At 39.5% G+C, this 20213-nt stretch overlaps 2 protein-coding genes across 15 annotated transcripts in view; both read right to left on the reverse strand.

The window, feature by feature from the left end:
• Positions 1–20213, reverse strand: part of UNC80 (unc-80 homolog, NALCN channel complex subunit) — a 231472-nt gene that overhangs the window by 181348 nt on the left and 29911 nt on the right. For all 14 annotated transcript variants that reach the window (XM_032754682.2, XM_032754681.2, XM_032754680.2 and 11 more), the window contains 5 exons: positions 5852–6113; positions 4319–4453; positions 2602–2818; positions 1783–1923; positions 458–726 (listed from right to left, as the gene is read on the reverse strand). In XM_032754682.2, the coding sequence (XP_032610573.1) occupies positions 458–726; positions 1783–1923; positions 2602–2818; positions 4319–4453; positions 5852–6113 (1024 nt within the window). The remainder of the gene's footprint in view (positions 1–457; positions 727–1782; positions 1924–2601; positions 2819–4318; positions 4454–5851; positions 6114–20213) is intronic.
• Positions 9937–10932, reverse strand: LOC116810369 (zinc finger protein SNAI1-like). Its single transcript, XM_032754691.2, has one exon. It carries the CDS (start codon positions 10886–10888, stop codon positions 10115–10117), a length of 774 nt encoding a protein of 257 aa, XP_032610582.1. The 5' UTR covers positions 10889–10932; the 3' UTR covers positions 9937–10114.

The raw sequence follows: 20213 nt of genomic DNA on the forward strand, positions 1-20213 counted from the left end.
TGCTAACAACTGTACTCAAGACAGGCACTCTTGAGAATGCAAGCTTAAATCTTTTAAGAACTTCTATTCATTTTTTTCTGGCTACACAGGAGGTTTGTAGTCCTGTTAATACCAAAATAAAATAAGTGAAGAATTTTTTTGCCTTCATTCTAGACATAAGAGACTTATTAAACACACACATGTATGTGTATTTATATATGTATATTCAGGATTCACTAATGGTTTTGGATTATAAAAGTATTCTGAGATCAGATCAAATCTGATGCAATGCTTGAAAAAAAAGTAAGGTGCACCTATGATGGTTGACACATTGGTGAATTTTTTTCAGTGACTGGCTTTTTCATTTCAAGGTTTGATATTTCTATGAATCTATATGCCCATTTTCTACAACATTGCAAAAATGCACCAAATAATTAATATCTGTCTAACTTTGGTAAGAAAAATTCTTGCTTCTTACAGAAAGATCAAGCATTCCATTCTTGTGGACAAAGTTATTGGTCCCGTCAATATGTTCTGTGTCCTCTAGGTAGCTGTAGTTTATGCAGGAGTCTGTGAGGCTTCGAGGTAGGTTAGCACATGCCAGAGGTTCATGTGGCATCTCCGGGATAGGCACCTGGTTGCAGAGTTTCCTCATATGCTCATTGAAAAAGTCTGCGTAGCCTACGTTGAATGATGCCAAAGTGGTATTGAACGTCGCAACCGTGATGGTGGAGATCTGAGATCGCACTAATAAAATGAAAGCAATGTCTTAGTTCTCCCTACATTAACCTACGATATCAGTTAGACAGTTATACTATTACTTCAGTCATGACCACAATAACAGCTGTAGTTTTTGAAAATATTTAACTTATAGTCTCAAAGCTACTCTCAACTCTCATGGGACTACTGAAGCTACTAAGGCCATATGATGTTTGGAAAATATTAAAGATTGTAGAAAAATGTGAATTATAACTGGCTTCCTTAAGGCTGAGAGTAGGATTTAACTTCTGTCTAACACCGACTTAGTTTAGTTGATCAGCATAGATGAATTTTACCCACTGTTAGATGATAGATCATACCAATATAAACTATTTGTTTATAGCATTTTTATCTAGTATATTAAGGAACAACAAACATGAATAATTTTTTTCTCCTTTGGCTAAAAGTAACTGAAAATAAATTTGTGGTGGTAACTAACAGATATCATTGAATACCTGAAATACAGTGCAGATCAAAGAGGGACTAAATTTATGCTTCTATGAGAACATAAGAAAAAAATCAATTATTCTGTTAAAAGTACAGAATGAGAACCTGTCTTAGATTATACCCAGAGACACATGTTTGCTGCATACAAAACACACAAGAACTTATCTAAAATAGAAGCTGTCTCAAAAAAAAAAAAAAAACAACTGGTGGCCATGGAAGGCAGTGACTTTCCTCCCGCTGAAGGTATACAAGCCCTTCAGAGAGATCTCATAGAGGGGATTGAAGCACTGAATCTAGATGTCTTCCAAGGTCTCTTTCAGCCCTGTGGGTCTATGAGCTTTTGAAAAGAAATATGAATGGCTTGTCCTTGCTCTCCCTCTGAGAGGTATGGTGTTTACAGTGCGATGTTAAATAGTTCTTGCCACTGAGGATATGCTAAGAATGGCTAACAAGTAAATTACCAAGCAATTCAGCACAAGAATGCCAGTTTTCAGAAAACACAGGAAGTGGATTACAATGGGAAAGTAACATGGTGTAAGGACAGAAAACAAGAAAAGAAATCTGAACTCCTGGCCGTAGGCCGCACCTCCTACCCACCTTCCTTGACGGTGTTTTCTCCATGGCTGTTGGAGGGGTCCGGCAGGTCGCTTACCAGGGTGTGATGGGAGTGGGAATGCCTGGCGCTCAGACTCTCCATCTCAGTGGCTGCATCTGAACTGCCTCGCCGGGTCAATTTCCCTGGGATGAATAAGAGCACCCCACAAGAGGGTTTTAAAATCTGAAAGTTATTCTGCCAAGATATTGTCTTTCCCAATGACAGCAGGGAGAGTGTGGGGCTGTTAGGAAAAGTGTGAAACACAGACAAAAAAGCAAGAACTGAACTCGCCATGGGGATATTCAGGGTCAGGAAGATTGATGAAGCTGCCTGTGATAAGGTCAGCCCCAATCTTAGCCAAATGTCAGAAACCATCTGTTGTGGCCCAGCTAGCTGTCAGCTCTCAATTTTAAATTGGCCTATTTAATATGCAATCCAGAAAGAAAAAAATATATATATTTTTTTTTCCTTTGCTGCTTTTTTGAAAAAAAATTCAAGTTTAACAAAAATCTGCCGTCTAGATTCACAATGGAAATTAATGCACAGAGCACCCTAAGGCCATGTTTCTTTGTCTAGAATGATCTAAGAAATAAGATTGTTACCTGTCTAATTTCACAGAACTCTTGCATAATTACTTCAATTATCTGGATTTATTTGGCTGTGAAAACATAGCATTATTTTGGTACTGGAGAACCTGAATTTGAGCCCCAAATTTCTTGGCTGAATTGTTCAAGAAAGATTCAGATTTGCCCAGGAGCCCTAGATCCAGTTCTAAACAGGTCACTTAAACTCTGCCCTATTTTGGAAGACCTTATGGTCACCTAAAATGGTGGTTTGCCAGCCTCCTTTCTCAATTCCTCGCCTGTCTTCTCCCAGCCCAGAGAAACTTCCAAAGGAGAATGTGCTGCGCGTGGGGGACACATCCAGGTGGTCCTCGTGAAGCAGGAAGGGCACTCCCATTCTCCGTGGCCTCCTCTTGCCTGTGTGGTGGAATGGAATGGAGCCTTTCCTCTCTCGGTCTTCTTTGCGGCTCTTGAACTACAGTGATGAGAGGCGCAGAATTAGGCACAGGGCAAAGAAAAGGTTACAATCTGCTTCCCAAGGGGCTCCATGATCTGCAATAAAATACAAGAAATGTGCCAGGAAGAGGAGACCCAGAAAGTCACTGAATATCATCCAATAAAAATGGGAGAAATTTCACATTAAAATAGTGAAAGAAACTAAGTAAAAGGCCATGTATTCCGTGGGCCTTTCTCCTGGGTTCGGTTAGACTAGTGGTCCCTGGACCAGCAGCATCAGCATCACTTGGGAACTTATTAGAAATGCAAATTCTCAGACATATTATATCAGACCCTCAGAAGCTGAGGTCCAGCAATGTGTGTTTTAACAAGTCTGGTAGTTAATTCTGATGCACACTAAAGTTTGCAAATCACAAGGTTAGAGTCACTACTTGAACCAGCCTCTCTTTTTCTGTTCCATTTTTCACGATGGTGATCCATTGTTCCAGTTAGCCAACTTTAAATGTGCGCCACTGTTCATAAGAAGAGTCAAAGAAGATACAGACCATACATTGCCACAAACCCATTATTCCTACCAAACAAGTTCAAAACCAAGTGCAACTAAAAGTTTAGAATTGCTAGGGAAACTTTTAAAATATAACAATTCCTTAGCCTACCTTCAGCAATTCTGGTTTAATTGGTCTGGGATTGAACCTGAAGATGTATTTTTTAAAGCTCCTTAAAAATGATCATATGCAGCCTGTATTGAAAACCACTTTTTTCCTTTCAAATGATCAGTGTTTTAAGAAAATTGATAGCCATTGTCTTTTGTTGCGTCATTAACAAAGGCAGAAAACTGCTTACTTAGTAACACTTTCAGCTCATAATAGGTTAATATCGTGTTCTGTGTTCTTCGTCGGCATAATTAAACTAACAGTTTTGAAAAAGAGAAAGCAAACCACTATGTATATACATGTACATAGGTCTACACATATTATTTTCTGTTTATCTCCAATTACTTACAAAAAAGAGAGGCAGAGTAATGGCAGAAAAATATAACGTATTTAACTAGAAGACCTACTTTTGAGTTTGGACTCAATCTTGGGCAAACTACCTAAAATTTCTCAGGGTCAATTTCTTACCTGCAAAATGAGGAGAATAAGGATGTCATTGGATTAAATGAGAACTATTTATATAAAGTACTTGATAAAAATGAGTTGAACCATACAAATGAAAGTTACCATCATTGTTACCACAACTACTTCCACCACCACACTACTTTACACTGCTTTACACATATGATCAGAATTGAGCTTCAGGACAACCCTGTGGAGCATTTAGAATAGGAAGTTCACTCATACACACAGAGGGACTTGCACAGGCGTATGCTGCAAGTCAGTGTTACATCTAGGAGCTGACTTCTGTTTCTAATGTCCCTTTCCCACCTCACCCCATACTACAGTATGATCAGAAACATCTCATGTCCCACTGACATTGTTTATTTACCAAAATATCAAAGAGCATAAGCATTTCTACCCACCTTTTTAAAAATATTCATACCCAGGTCTGAAGAAAGATCTGGGACTGCAGATCTACGCAGATTGGTCAGTGAAACCTTGGAAAAGGCCTCAGAGCTAAGAGATTTTTCCTCCTCGTTACACTTCATGGTGAGATCCTTAATAAAGGTAGACAATGATCAAGGACTTAGGACTTTACATCCAAATACTGTTCCTATTGAAATGTCACATTTTTAGTAGGGATGCGCCTATAGCTTTGACATCTTTGAACAATTGAACTTGTATGTCTGGACTTCTAGAATCCAAATTCTGCTGGTGAGAATATATATTTCATATTAATTATAATTTCTGTCTTGAGTTTTCGGCAGTGAGGTCATGTAGCCCCAGATTTAGAATGCTAAGAAAATAGAGAGAAGATGGATCTCTCTTTTTTTTTTTAATTAAAAGAGTGTTTTTTTTTCCATTGAATGATTCAGTAAAGCAGATATCCACTTAGGCAGACTATCTACTACTAAAACAGATTATATTTCCTTTTAACTCTGCTATTGCTCATGTTTGTTTTCAGAATATGCAGAAAAAAAATTTCAGACTCAGTCAATTCACATTTAAGTAAATCTAAACAACTGGAACACACCACAAGTCATATTTTTCTCTACATTTTCAACACCTGGTGTTGATGAGAAAGAGGGCAAGAACAAATGTTCAAGCTGGTATTAGGTCATTCATTTATCAAAAAGCAATTGCCATGAAGATATCACCGTATCAGTACACATTCAGTTTACTTCTCCAAACATTTATAGTAAATAGCAAGACTATCAAAATGCAATATTCCTAATGATGACATTAAGACACTGGAAAATGTTGGCCAGGCGCGGTGGCTCATGCCTGTAATCCCAGCACTTTGGGAGGCTGAGGCAGGCGGATCACGAGGTCAGGAGATCGAGACCATCCTGGCTAACACAGTGAAACCCCGTCTCTACTGAAAAAATACAAAAAAATTAGCCAGGTGTGGTGGCAGGCACCTGTAGTCCCAGCTACTCAGGAGGCTGAGGCAGGAGAATGGCGTGAACCCAGGAGGCGGAGCTTGCAGTAAGCCAAGATCGTGCCACTGCACCCCAGCTTGGGCGACAGAGCGAGACTTCATCTCAAAAAAAAAAAAGACACTGGAAAATGTTGAGTTATGCAAAAGAGTTACATCATGTTTAGTAAAATCCTATGTTACTGATTTTATATTGGTAATCAACAGATTAAATGTCAGAACTCTCTATTAATTACTACTTTGATTATCCAGAAGACCCAATTTTCCACTATTCTAGATAAACAAAGACTTATACTAAATTAGCATGTGCAAGAGGTGCACTTCTTCAAATGATTAAGTGCTAAAGCCAGCAAAGGGTCAAGCATGCAAGATGGAAGGGAAAAGATAACAGCAACAGTGTAACCCACCAACCAAAAAGTCAGCACTAGAGTACCTAAGAGCTGGATGCACAGAGAAAAAAAGAATCCATTATGGCAAAGTTGCTGGTTTGAATGACAATGAACTGAGTTTTTCTTACTTGGGTTTTGTGGGTGTTCACTAGTGAGGGAGCTGCCGCCACCATGGAGCTACTCCTGGGTCTGGGCAGGAGAGGAATATCTGGCTCTGGAGGCTTTTCTGGCTTCTCTTCCAACATGTGTCGCAGCCTTTGTAGATAGTACATCAGAGACCACTGAGTGCCTTCCTCAGACCAATGGGGCTGAAGTAGGCAGCGCAGAACAGCAACGTCAAAGTAGGTGGCATAGCGGGACCTTTGGCATGGAGGTATCACAAGAGAGGCCCTGTTCCCAATGACAGAAAGAAGATAATTAATTATACTGGCAATCAAGCTTTCAGAGGGGCAGCACAGCATGGCTTATAGCTCTACTTTTCTCATTTGTTTAGTTATTCATTTACTTGTTTCTTATGTAGTTTACTCTAATATCCTTCCAACTGGTCTCTCTCATTCCACTTCCGCTAAACATCTCCTGAAAGTAGAGATATTGAGAGAGTTTTGAAGGATGGATAGGAATTAGCCAGGCAAAGTTGAGGTTTGGGCAGGAGGGAGGATTAGCATTTCTGTCAGAGGGAACAATGCCTACAAAGGTATGAATTTTAAAAATCACAAGTTTTAAGGGGAGACCCTAATATTTGGTGAGTAATTTGGGTGACGGACAATGATGAAAGTGAGAGCTATAGAAATAGATGAGGTTCAGATTACAATGCTTCCTTTATGCTAAGATCAGGTTTGACTTTTACCCCGATAGAAATAGAAATGATATTTGCCTTGCCTACTTCATTGAGCTATTTTAATTTCAGTTGTGAAAATATTATGTAAAATAACTAATGAAAAGCTACAAAATGCTAAGAAACAGAAGTTTTGCTATGAGGAAAATAAATAAAATAAGTTTGAAAATTCTAAAGTTATATATCCTTGCAAGAGAGCAAGACTAATTTTTTAAAAAATCTCAAGTTCCTGGGATTCTATTATTTAATTTAAACACATAATATATTCATTACCTAGTGTTCAATTTAATTCTACTACAAAGTAGTTTTAAGAAATTACTCAGATTAATACACCATCCTATGTATCTTAGGTGCAACAAATTGAATGTTTGTGTCCCACAAAATTCAGATTTAATGGTAAATTTAACTTTCTCACCTTGAACAACATGTGGTCTGGTAAGAAAGACAGACAATAAGTGACAAAATATAAACTTAGAACTTCCGGGATCCAAGATGGTATCTTAATTCTAAAATCTAAACTTAACTCCCAAGCACAATTTCCTTCTGATTTAGGTGATGCAAAAGAGAGATGTTTGTACCCTACCATGAACTAGCAAATGATGCTACCCACACACAAAGTGCTCTCACAAAACACGCAGCCACAGAGAGTGAGTAGGGATTTTCCTAAACTTCTTAGGCTCATATTTTTTTAATTAAAAAATCTACGGCTCACTAGTGGTTCAAGAAAATAATTCCATAGGACACAGCTACTATTTTAACCTATTAACTAGAATAAAAACTATGGTGCCGGGCGCGGTGGCTCATGCTTGTAATCCCAGCACTTTGAGAGGCCGAGGCGGGTGGATCACGAGGTCAGGAGGTTGACACCATCCTGGCTGACACGGTGAAACCCCGTCTCTACTAAAAATAGAAAAAAAAAAAAAATTAGCCAGGCGTGGTGGCGGGCGCCTGTAGTCCCAGCTACTCCGGAGGCTGAGGCAGGAGAATGGCATGAACCCGGGAGACAGAGCTTGCAGTGAGCCGAGATAGCGCCACTGCACTCCAGCCTGGGCTACGGAGCAAGACTCCATCTCAAAAAAACAAAACAAAAACAAAAACAAAAACAAAAATACTATGGAGTAAGGACTTGGATGTTTGGTGAAACTTTTGTCTCACTTGATACATTTGTTATGAGTCATTGGTAAAATACATTTCTGACTGTGGGTTTCAGTGAAAAGTTCAAAAATACAAATCCAAACCATATCTGTGCCCTGCAAATTATTTTGACAGCTCTCCTACTTCCCTGTCGAAGCACATACCATACTTTATGATTTTTTCTCTTGTTAATAGCATTGTCTGATGGGTTGAGGTACAATTGCCTGTGTACACAATGGTTTTGAATTTCAATGCTATCTTACAGTCTAATATTCTTGAATATTTTGACAAGTAGGAAATAAATATAAACTGAAGTTCAAACACAAAAGTGAGTTGGCAGTCATATGAAAAGAAGCCTTCTACAATCCCTAAATTCCCATATATGCTATGCCAGAGTTTATCCTTTTTCCAGAGACCTAGAATATTCTTTGGACATCAGTTTTGTGACAACTTTAAATCTATCATAAAGTCTTACAGAATCTCCTTCCAACCACTTCTCATCAGTTCCACAGACACCACCCTAGTCCTAGCCACTAACATCTCTCATCAGGCTTATTGCAATTACTTCCTATTAATCTACTAGTTTCTCCTCTTATTCCTCCACTCCCTGGCTCAAACCCTTTCAATATATTACTTAATCCCCTTGGAATAAAACGCAAGCTCCCTTACAGTAGTGAACCAGGCCTGAATAGTCTGGCTGGGTTTACCATTCCAAACTCATTCTCTATTATGCTTGCCCTGGTGTGCCAGTTATTGATTTATTGCCTCTCAGCCCCAAATACATTTTTGAGTAAAAAGCCCTGTTTTAATATTTTCTCAAATTGTCCAGCATGCCACTTGTTTACTCCTGAGACCCTGAGTGCCACTTGTTTATCCTAAGACCCAGTTTGAAGGAAACTAAAAACTTTGATTTTCATTTCTACCCATCTCCTAAAAGGCTTTCACTGCTCTCCCTTCCCCCACCCATCCCATTTCTCCTTCTTAAAGATGCATGACGCACCCAACCCACTCCTCTCAGCCCATCATTTATACCGCAGATGATAGGATTTCTTTTCCCCTGCCTCCATGCTGTAATCTTGGATTTATAAACAAAAGACAAAGTATAGGGTTGGCTGGTTACCAGCTGGGTAATTTTAGGTCCTCAAGGCTTTGTGACAATCATTTGATTTATTATAAGAGCCTGTGAAACTGTTGTTTTCTTGACTAGGCTGCTGTGGTTAAGACAGTTATTAGTTCGACCAAATTATTTCCTCCCCATTGGAATAGCTGGTAGTTGTTCTACACCCATTACCTTCTGCTCCACACTTTAAAGTCCCCAAATGTTTCTAGTTAGTAAATTAGATTAGGGAGTTCCATAAATTACTTCAAATCCCTAGATCAGTGCTCTATGTGAGATAACCATGAACCACGTTCATGAGAATCCTTCCTTCCAAGAAGGATACGAAGGAGGGAGGTTGTTAAAAACGCAGGCACCAGGTCTTGCCCCAGACTTCCTAAACCAGAATTTCAGAGGATGTGGTCCAGGAATCTTTATTTTAAACAACATTCTCAGGTACTCCTTGAATACTCTTTTTTAAAAATACACAAATTGCTTTATTGGATATCAATAAACTGCACACATTAACTATACAAAACGTTTCCTTGATACAAAATGTATGAAATGTAAGTACCCATGTACTTTCAAAAATGTAAACATCTTCCTCCCAGGCCTACCTGTTGGGCTCCCAAAATAGTTCTGGGAGATACATAGGGCAGACCAGAGCACCCCACTTAGGCCACCGACAAGTGACAACCATTACTTACAGTCCCTCTTGAGATATTGTTAAATTGCCTGGGAAACAGGTGACAACCACACCAAACAGGAAGCTGAAATAGCTGCTCAGGCCCAGAGCATCTCAGGCTCTAGACACGTCCTGGTGGCAGCCACCGCCTTCAAAGGTCCCGTGGCTGAAACTGGGGGTGGATTATTGCAGTCAAACCTCGCGGAGGGTAGCCTGAGGGCTCCTTCAGGGAGGGAGTGGGGAGGGTCCCCTGACTGGGGTGGACACTGTCTGTCAGTTCTTGTCCTGTAGCTCAAACAGCTGTATCCAAACAGTTCTGAATACACAAACACATGCAGAAAAGCCAGTTCAAGAAAGCCCCCGAGCTGGGGCTGCCAGCTGCCCTCCCGCCAGCCATCCACAGACATGGCCACGGGAAGGCCTCTTTCAGAGTCCACTGAGGGATCCAGCAGAGGAAACAGAACCAGAAAATGGTTTTCATCAAAGTCCCACGCGGCTGATGCATCCAGAAATGGGGGCGCTCAGGAGGGAATTCTGTGGCATGAGGCATGGTGTCCTCCTTCCTTCTGGAGCTTGGGGAGGCTGTTGGTTGGCGGGGGGGCAGGGTGTCAGGTAGGGAGAGGAAGAGGGAGCCTCTAGCGTCAGCGAGAGACCCCCGAGCAGCCCGACTCTTGGTGCTTGTGGAGCAGGGCCATTCGGGAGAAGGTTCGAGCGCATTCCTGGCACTGGTACTTCTTGACGTCCAAGTGGGTCTGGAGGTGGGCCCGCAGGTTGGAGCGGTCGGCGAAGGCACGGCTGCAGTGGGGACAGGAGAACGGCTTCTCACCAGTGTGGGTCCGGACATGGCCCCGCAGCAGCCAGGGTCTGGAGAAGGCCTTCCCGCAGGTTTCGCAGGGGAAGGGCAGCGTGTGGCTTCGGATGTGTCTCTTGAGGGCACCCAGGCTGAGGCATTCCTTACTGCAGTATTGGCAGTTGAAGGCTTTTTGAAACTGGGAATCCTTGGCCTCAGAGACCTGGGCCAGCTGCTTGGGCACTTGGCCCAAGCCTGGGAAGGTGGTATCGGCCTCTGCCTCCAAGGAAGAAGCTGAAATGGAGGAGAAAGACCAAGAAGGCTGTGAGCGTGGGCTGGGCGACTGGAAGCCTTTCCCGCTGTCCTCATCCGACAGTGAAGTCAGTTCTGCCTCCGTGGGACTCTCTTGGGAGAGTCCCAGTTGGAGGGAGGCCCTGGCAGTTAGTTGTGCTTGGAGCGCCAGGAAAGCGTCCCAGACGAGTGTTGGCAGCGAAGCAGTGGGGTTAAGGTGGGCCTGGTGGTAGGGCTGCTGGAAGGTAAACTCTGGATTCGAGTCCGGCAGTTTGCTGTAGTTAGGCTTCCGATCAGGGTCAGGGAGCTTCCTGACGAGGAAAGAGCGCGGCATGGTGGCGGAGGCAACGAGGTCGCTGAGTAGCGCAGAAGTAGTGCAGGCGATCCACTTGCTAGGCCGAGCCTTGGAGCAATAAGTGCAGCTGCCCGCCAACTCCCTTAAGTACTCCAGGGGAGCAGGGTGGGCCCTTTCCGGCCACGCCTCTTTATCACTTTCGCGCCAATTGGAGGCGTGCCTCCCCCTAATGTCACGCTCTGAGCAAGTGGGCCGGGCCCGGCTGGGCTCGCGCGGTAGCAGCCCGGGCCCGCCTTTTTTTTTTTTCTTTTTTAGTGGCGCGATATCGGCTCACTACAACCTCCGCTTCCGGGTTCAAGTGATTCTCCTGCCTCAGTCTCCTGAGTAGCTGAGATTACAGGTGCCCGCCACCACGCCTGGCTAATTTTTGTATTTTTAGTAGAGATGAGGTTTCGCCATGTTGGCCAGGCTGGTCTCGAACATCTGACCTCAGGTGACCCACCCGCTTCGGCTTCCCAAAGTGCTAGGATTACAGGCGTGAACCACCACGCCCAGCCTTGAACACTCTTAATAATCCTATATAGAATCGCCGTAACTGAGAAGATATGCTGACGGTGTTGTCCCTGAGGGCAACAGATGACTAAATTGGTATCTTTCTCTATATACAAAATGTATTATCTGAAAGTAATTATCAACTGTACAGTTGAGTCCCATAAGCATTAACTATTTTCTAACAGGGCATGTTAGTTCAGCAGATGATGGGCTGCAGAACAGCAAGACTCCAACAACGTAAGGCTGTGATCAGAGACTAGAAACATATCTGTATCTTATGTAATCAAAATTTGTTGAGTAAAATCACATTTCAACTGATACTGAAAGAGACTTCATTTGAAAATATCAATAAATTAACAAGACATTTGGTAGCAAATATTTAAGTACCTCACTTTAAGGTGTTATCCAATCACTAGTTTATTTGACTTAATGTGTGAGCTGTACTGCACTTAATATTCAATAAAAAGCAGGAACTATCAATAAATATTTTTATTTCATTTAAGACAGTATTATCAGGTACGATCAAAGTATCACCATCCAATAAAAGTCATTTTAATTAACCAGCAGACTAACATGTGAGAAATAAATTTTCACAACTGGATAAAAATGACATGAGGGAGGCCAGGCGTGGTGGCTCATGCCTGTAATCCAAGCACTTTGAGAGGCTGAGGCATGCGGATCATGAGGTCAGGAGATCGAGACCATCCTGGCTAACACAGTGAAACCTCGTCTCTACTAAAAATACAAAAAATAGCCGGGCGTGGTGGTGGGCGCCTATAGTCCCAGCTACTTGGGAGGCTGAGGCAGGAGAATGGCGTGAACCTAGGAGGCAGAGATTGCAGTGAGCCGAGATAGCACCACTGCACTCCAGCCTGGGTGACAGAGCAAGACTCCTGTCTCAAAAAAAAAAAAAAAAAAAAAAAATGACATGAGGGAAGCTTCTTAGATCATGTGATAGCAACGTTCTTTTCAACCCTAATATCCTCTGAATCTAAAAGTTATTTCCTGGAGAAAATTAAAAATGAAAATGTTATAAAGGAATATGAATACAACTTTTCTTCTAAATGATATATGTAAAAATAATGAAGAAAAGCACATATATAAAAAGTTATTAATGTTTATAGCTACCTGATGGCTCATGGATGATTTTCACTTATTTTAAAAATATTTTATATATTTACATTTTTTCTGTAATCGACCCTATACAAAATTATATGCATAGAATAAACAACATATTATGACAGAAAAGAATTTCAAAACTGGCAAGAATTTCTTTAGTCTATTTTCCAAGCAACTATGGCTTTGGAAAGTCAAGTTATCATTAATTAGGGTTGAGACCTGAGAGCAGAAAGTATTGAAGGCAGATAAGCACTCCGGAAATAACAATCTCTGGAAGCAAAGAACTGTCAGTCTTGACTCTATGCAGTATTTACTGAAGCATAAATTAACTCTCTGCATATAGTAATTAAAGATGAAATCTAACATTAATTTAAAAACTAGCTACCTGTTTACTTATTGCAGAGTGCAGAGAAGACTGATGTGCAGTTCACTCAAGTTCAGAGCAAAACAGATAATGAATTGTATTTGATACATACAGACAGCTTTTGTTACTAGGATATTTGCATTGTTTTGTTATTAAAGTTCTCTTCTTTTCTGATTAATACATGAGCTCTTCCAATAAAGACACATGAACATTTGTATTTTCTGAAAGCTTTACCTTGCATCATTTCCATGGCAACCAACCACTGCAGCTGGGCAGAGAGAAAACCTAATTCATTTTTCCAAAGTGCCACTGATTCATGTCTAATTAACACATGTGGGTGTATGTTGCTGTGGGTGACTATGCACATATATGTGTCAGGGAATGCATATAAATATATATATAGAGAGAGAGCTTGAGTATAGACATATCAGAGAATAAGAAAAAAATATCTGTTCACAAATAGTAGTCTTGAACATTATAGCTGGCTTTTGTTTTTACCAGCAAATCAGAATGGAACTATTAACACTTGATTTTGTCAGAGAAAAGAAACATCATTTCTGTCTATGTGTCTATATTTGTAAATTTCTATGTTTACTATGGATAAGAAAAATTATATAAGAAATACAATCTAATGAATATTTTTATGACCTCAGGATTTTACACTGATCTTGGTTTCTATGATATGTTTAAAAGTCAGACAGAAGCATAGCATTTGAAGTAAAAGATTACTTACTCTTATTTGAAATTAAATTAAACTTTTTGGAATTTGTATAAAACAGAATTAGTGGAGGAGGAATACTCAATAATTGATGTGAAAAAATATGTACAGAAATAGCCATAAAAATTTTAATATATTAAATGATGGTGACATTATCATTATTATAGCCAGCCTCCAACATAGCCCCCAGTGATCCCTGCCTCCTGCTATTCACATTCTAGTGTGGTCCCTTCCCACTCTGCACTAAAGTTAGTTGGTGTGATCCAAAGTATAGCAGAATTGATGGTATGTCATTTCAGAGATTAGGTTATAAAAGATTAGGTTATAGAAGATTAGGTTATAGAAGATTAGATTATAAAGGCATCATTTTTGATGCTCCCTTTCTTTCTTGAATAATTTGTTTTGGGGAAACCAGCTTTTGTGTTATGAGCAGCCCTACGGAGAGACACAGATGGTGAGGATTTGTGTCCTCTGGCCAATGGCCATCTGAGTGAGCTTGAATGCAAAGTCTCCAAACCAGTCAAGCCTTCAGATACCTGCAGGCCTGGCCAACAGCTTGAGAGACTCTGCGCCACAATCACTCAGCTAAATTGTTTCAGCATTCATGATCCTCAGAAACTATGCAAAAAAAAAAAAAAAAAAAAAAGTCCTTTGTTTTAAACTGCTAGGATTTGGGATAATTTGTTATATAGAAATTGACAACTAATACAGATTTTGGAACCAAGATAAAACACTAATTTTGAAAATGGTTTCTTAACAAGAAGTAAGGGGTATACTACTGGGAACTGGAGAAGGAGAATCCTTGTTATGTAGTAACAGAAAGTTGCTTAGCTGTGATGTGAAAAGTTAAAAAATAAGTACCTAACAAACTGGGTGATCTAACAAAGGAGACTTCCAAATAAAATGTTGAAGGTGCCTTCTAATTTCTTCTTGCTCTTATAGTAAGTTGAGGGAGAAAAGTTATGAACTAAAGGAAGAACTGTTAAAGAGTAATGAGCTGGAACTTGATTTTGAAAAATCTCAGCTTCTCCAGATGGGAAATAATGCTAAAATTAAGAAATGGCTTCCAATAATACATCAAATATAAAGAACTTTTGGAAAAATGTGGTCTAAAGATGAAGCCAAGGGTAGGAGTTACACAGTCATTTGTTAAGACTTCAGAATGATCTCAGGCTATACCCAAGAATACCGTTCCATTAGATAAAAGGCCCTTTCGGAGCTTGCAGTGAGCCGAGATTGCGCCACCACACTCCAGCCTGGGCGACAGAGCGAGACTTCGTCTCGAAAAAAAAAACAAAAAACCCTCTAAATTAAACGTTGAGAGTGTGATTCAAATCCAAACATTTATAACTTCTTTTACATGTATATATGTATATATATATGGCTTCTAAGAAACTTAAGGGCACTTAAGTTTCTTAGAGGTTCAACAGAAGCACAAAATAGAAATAAGATTATCTCAAAGAGATTTGTAGATGTGGATTTTTTCCATTCTAGTGGACCCTAAAAAGGTTCACAGTGAACCCACAAAGTTTTAAAAGTAATTACATCAGCAAAAACACTTCCAGAGACAGTACAAGAGGAAAAAAGAGGCCATTAGACTCCCAAAACGTTACTGGCAGGAAGCAAGCTGAGGAAACTACTCAGCTGTAAACACATGCTATCTCTTTTGAAAAAGGAAAGCTGATTTGGAGGATAGAATTAATAGCCCAGAGGGTGGAGCCAAGAACCATGGGCAAGAATAGCACTGAGTTTTAATCAAGGACCTTCCAACATTTTTCCACCTTAATTTCAAAACTAATAAGGACCGGTGCCTCTCATTTTCTCTCTTTGATTCTACATGTCCAGAGCAGGTATCCTATGCCTATTTTACCATTGTACGTTGGGCGTGTTTGGTGCAGATAACCATATCTTTTTAGTCCACAGGTATTTTAAATCACTTTGGTAACATCTCATTGGTAATAGATGAGTAGGAAGTAATGATTAATGTAGAAATACTTGTTTGGAAGCAGTTGCAGAAATCCAAATAAAGGCTGGGTATGGCAGCTCACACCTGTAATCCCAGCACTGTGAAAGGCTGAGGCAGGAGGATCACTTGAGGCCAGGAGTTCAAGACCAGCCTGGGCAACATAACAAGACCATGTCTCTACAAAAAAATGTTTTTAAAAGTAGTGGGACTTGGTGGTGCACATTGTATTCTTATCTACTTGGGAGGCTGTGGCAGAAGAATTGTTTAAGCCTAGGAGTCTGAGGTTACAGTGAGCTGTGATCATGCCACTGCACTCCAGCCTGAGTGACAGAGTGAGACCCTGTCTCTAAAAAATTAAATTAAAAAAAGAAATCCAAGTAAGAAATGATAAGGATATGAACCAAGCCAGTGACTATGAGGTTGGAGAAAAAAGATTTGACAGACATTAAGAAGGCAGAATGTAAAGGACTTGGTGTAGAGTGAACCTCATATTTTTGACTAGAATATCTAGGCCAATAATGGTGGCATATACTGACATAGAAATAAATGAATATATGAATATTTAAATAATACAATAAATGTAGAGACTCTAGTACAATTTTGTACACATAAATATCCAAAAAGGTAGTTCTTATTGTTATTCTCTTAGTCTGTGTCCTAAATAACTACCTTTCCCCAAATCTGATTTAATTCTGTCATTGATAACTTTGTTGTCATCAAATAAAATGAAACCCTTGTGGAGGTGCTGGTGGTCATAATGGTTACTTTTGAATCAGTGGAAGGCTAATATAGGAAGAGTTTGTACATCTTCAAAAGAACTGTGTAGCCAGATTTTAGGAGAAACACCCTTGATTCCCATCTGATGGTGTTCACACCCTTTATCATCTTCTCTTGAGTGCAGGCAGGAACTATGATTTATTTATGATCAATAAAATATGGAAAAGGTAAAGGGATGTCACTCCCATAATTAGGTTACCTTATATGACAAAGGTAATGAGACATCACTCCTGTGGTTATGTCACATTATAAACACTGTATTAGCAGACTGGAATTAGGATTTCTCTCCCTTGCTGGTTTTGAACAAATCACCTGCCATATTTTGAGGTAGCTTATGAAGAGGAAAATAACTGTGGGCAGGCTTCAGAAACTAAGACCAGTCACCAGCCAATATCCAGCAAGAAAACAAGGACTTTAGTCCTAGAACTGCAAGGAAATGAATTCTGTCAACAACCTGAGAGAAACTGTAACTGGATATTTCCCCAGTTAAGCCTGTGAGGCAACTGCAGTCCATGCCAACACCTAGATTTCAGCTTGGTAAGACCCTGAAGCAGAGAATCCAACTAAGTTATGCCTGGGTTTTCCCCTACAATAGAAAGATAATAAATGTGTGTCACAGAGCAGTTAAAAAAAATCCAAGAACCATAGACAGAAACTACAGAAAAGCAAATTTTGATCACGTATAAGAAGGACATTCCACTAAACAGAGCTACCTAAAACTAAAACAAGCTTCATGAGGGAGCACTAAATTGATCATTGCTTAAAGTTGTTAGTACATCAGCTAAGTTATAGGAGATGGGATTGATTATCCTCACAGAGTTCCTTCCATATTACTTTTACAATTTTTAACTATCAAATTTTTGTTTTAAATTGATGGATAATATATATTTATGAAGTACAATGTGATGTTTTAATATATGTTTATATTATGGCATGATTAACTCAAACTAAGTTACAGATTCATCATCATCTCACATACTTTTTTGTGGTAAAAATATTTAAAACCTGCTCTTTTAGTAATTTTGAAATAAACAATGCTTGATTGTTTATTATAGTCATCACTCTGTGCAATAGATCACTAAAGCTCCTTCCTCTCATCTAACTGAAATTTTATACCCTTTGATCAACATCTCCCTTTCCCCATCCATCCCCCTCTCCCAGCTTCTGATAACTACCATTCTACTCTACTTCTATAAGTTCAACACTTTTTAAGATTCCATCTATATTATATAATTTTAAATGCTTATCGCCATCGACCTGGGACAGTAAATCAGTGGATAAATACAAACAACCCTGTTTACACAACCAAAGTTGCTATCAAAATTTCATATTCTCTACCAGCAGAAGATTATTCAACTGGGCCACTTGCTTTTAAAGTCCAAAGAAAGACACAAAGACATATACATTATTTACATATTATTTTTTTAAAGCGCAAGATAGTAGTATTTTGGTTAAAAAATTGTATTCATATGACTGTGCTTTAAACAATTCTAAGAAATCTTTCAAAAACAATGCACCCATGTAGCCTAATTCTAACCAGTTGGAGGTAGATCATTTAAAAATTATCAAATGAAAAGGTAAGTCAGATAAAAAGCAAAAAAAAAAAAAAAAAAAAAAGCAGGGGTTGGCCCGGCACGGTAGATCACACCTGTAATCCCAGCACTTTGGGAGGCCGAGGTGGGTGAATCACAAGGTCTGGAGTTCAAGACCAGCCTGGCCAACATGGTGAAACTCCGTCTCTACTAAAAGTACAAAAATTAGTCGGGCGTGGTGGCAGGCACCTGTAATCCCAGCTACTCGGGAGGCTGAGGCAGGATAATTGCTTGAATCCAAGAGGTAGAGATTGCAGTGAGCCGAGATTGTGCCACTGCACTTCAGCCTGGACAACAGAGAAAGATTCCGTCAAAAAACAAAAAAAATAAAAAGCAGGGGTTGCAATCCTAGTCTCTGATAAAACAGACTTTAAACCAACAAAGATCAAAAAAGGCAAAGAAGGGCATTACATAATGGTAAAGGGAACAATTCAATAGGAAGAGCTATTTTAAATACATATGCACCCAATACAGGAACACCCAGATTCATAAAACAAGTTCTTAGAGACCTACAAAGAGACTTAGACTCCTGAACAGTAATAGTGGGAGACTTTAACACCCCAATGTCAATATTAGACAGATCAATGAGACAGAAAATTAACAAGGATATTCAGGGCTTGAACTAAGCTCTAGATGAAGTGGACTTAGTAGACATTTACAGAACCCTCTACCCCAAATCAACAATTCATTCTTCTCAGTGCCACATGGCACTTATTCTAAAATTGACTACATAATTGGAAGTAGAACACTCCTCAGCAAATGCAATAGAACTGAAATCATAACAAACAGTCTCACAGACCACAGTGTAATCAAATTAGAAATCGGGATTAAGAAACTCACTCAAAACCACATGATTTTATGAAAATTGAACAACTTGCTCCTGAATGACTGCTGGGTAAATAATGAAATTAAGGCAGAAATCAAGAAGTTCTTTGAAACCAATGAGAACAAAGAGACAACGTACCGGAATCTCTGGGACACGGCTAAAGCAGTGTTAAGAGGGAAATTTATAGCACTAAATGTCCATATTAGAAAGCTAAAAAGATCTCAAATCGACATGCTAACATCACAATTAAAAGAGCTAGAAAGACAAGAACAAACTAATCCAAAAGCTTGCAGAAGACAAGAAATAACTAAGATCAGGGAAGAATTGAAGGAGATAGGGACATGAAAAACCCTCCAAAAAATCAACAAATCCAAGAGCTGTTTTTTTTTTTTTTTTTAAATAACAAAACAAATAGACCACTAGCTAGACTAATAAAGAAGAAGAGAGAGAAGAATCAAAAAGACACAGTAAAAAATGATAAAGGGGATATCACCAATGACCCCACAGAAACGCAAACTACCATCAGAGAATACTATAAACCAACTCTATGCAAATAAATTAGAAAATCTAGAAGAAAGGGATAAATTCCTGGATGCATACACCCTACCAAGACTAAACCAGGAAGAAGCTGAATCCCCGAATAGCCCAATAACAAGCTCTGAAATTGAGGCAGTAATTAATAGCCTACCAACCAAAAAAAGCCCAGGACCAGATGGATTCACAGCTGAATTCTGCCAGAAATACAAAGAAGAGCTGGTACCATTCCTTCTGAAACTATTCCAAACGATTAAAAAGGAGGGATTCCTCCCTAACTCATTTATGAAGCCAGCATCATCCTGATACCAATACCAGGAAGAGACACAACAAAAAAAATTTCAGGCTAATATCTCTGATGAACATTGATGCAAAAATCCTCAATAAAATACTGGCAAACCAAATGCAGCAGCACATCAAAAAGATATCCACCATGACCAAGTTGGCTTCATCACTGGGAAGCAAGGCTAGTTCAATGTATGCGAATCAATAAACATAATTCATCACATAAACAGAACTAAAGACAAAAAGCACATGATTATCTCAATAGACACAGAAAAGACCTTTGATAAAACCCAACATCCCTTCATGTTAAAAATTCTCAATACCTAGGTACTGATGGAACATATCTCAGAATAATAAGAGCTGTTTATGACAAACCATAGCCAATATCCTATTGAATGGGCAAATGCTGGGAGCATTCCCTTTGAAAACTGGTACAAGATAAGGATGCCCTCTCTCACCACTCCTATTTAACATAGTATTGGATAGTATTGGAAGTTATGGCCAGGGCAATAAGGCAAGAGAAAGAAATAAAGGGTATTAAAATAGGAAGAGAGAAAGTCAAGTTGTCTCAAGTGTCCAGACAACATGATTTTTATGTAGAAAACCCCATCATCTCAGCCCAAAAACTTCC

This window comes from Hylobates moloch, unplaced genomic scaffold (assembly GCF_009828535.3).
Source record: "Hylobates moloch isolate HMO894 unplaced genomic scaffold, HMol_V3 SCAFFOLD_1, whole genome shotgun sequence".
In the NCBI taxonomy this organism is placed as follows: Eukaryota; Metazoa; Chordata; class Mammalia; order Primates; family Hylobatidae; genus Hylobates; species Hylobates moloch.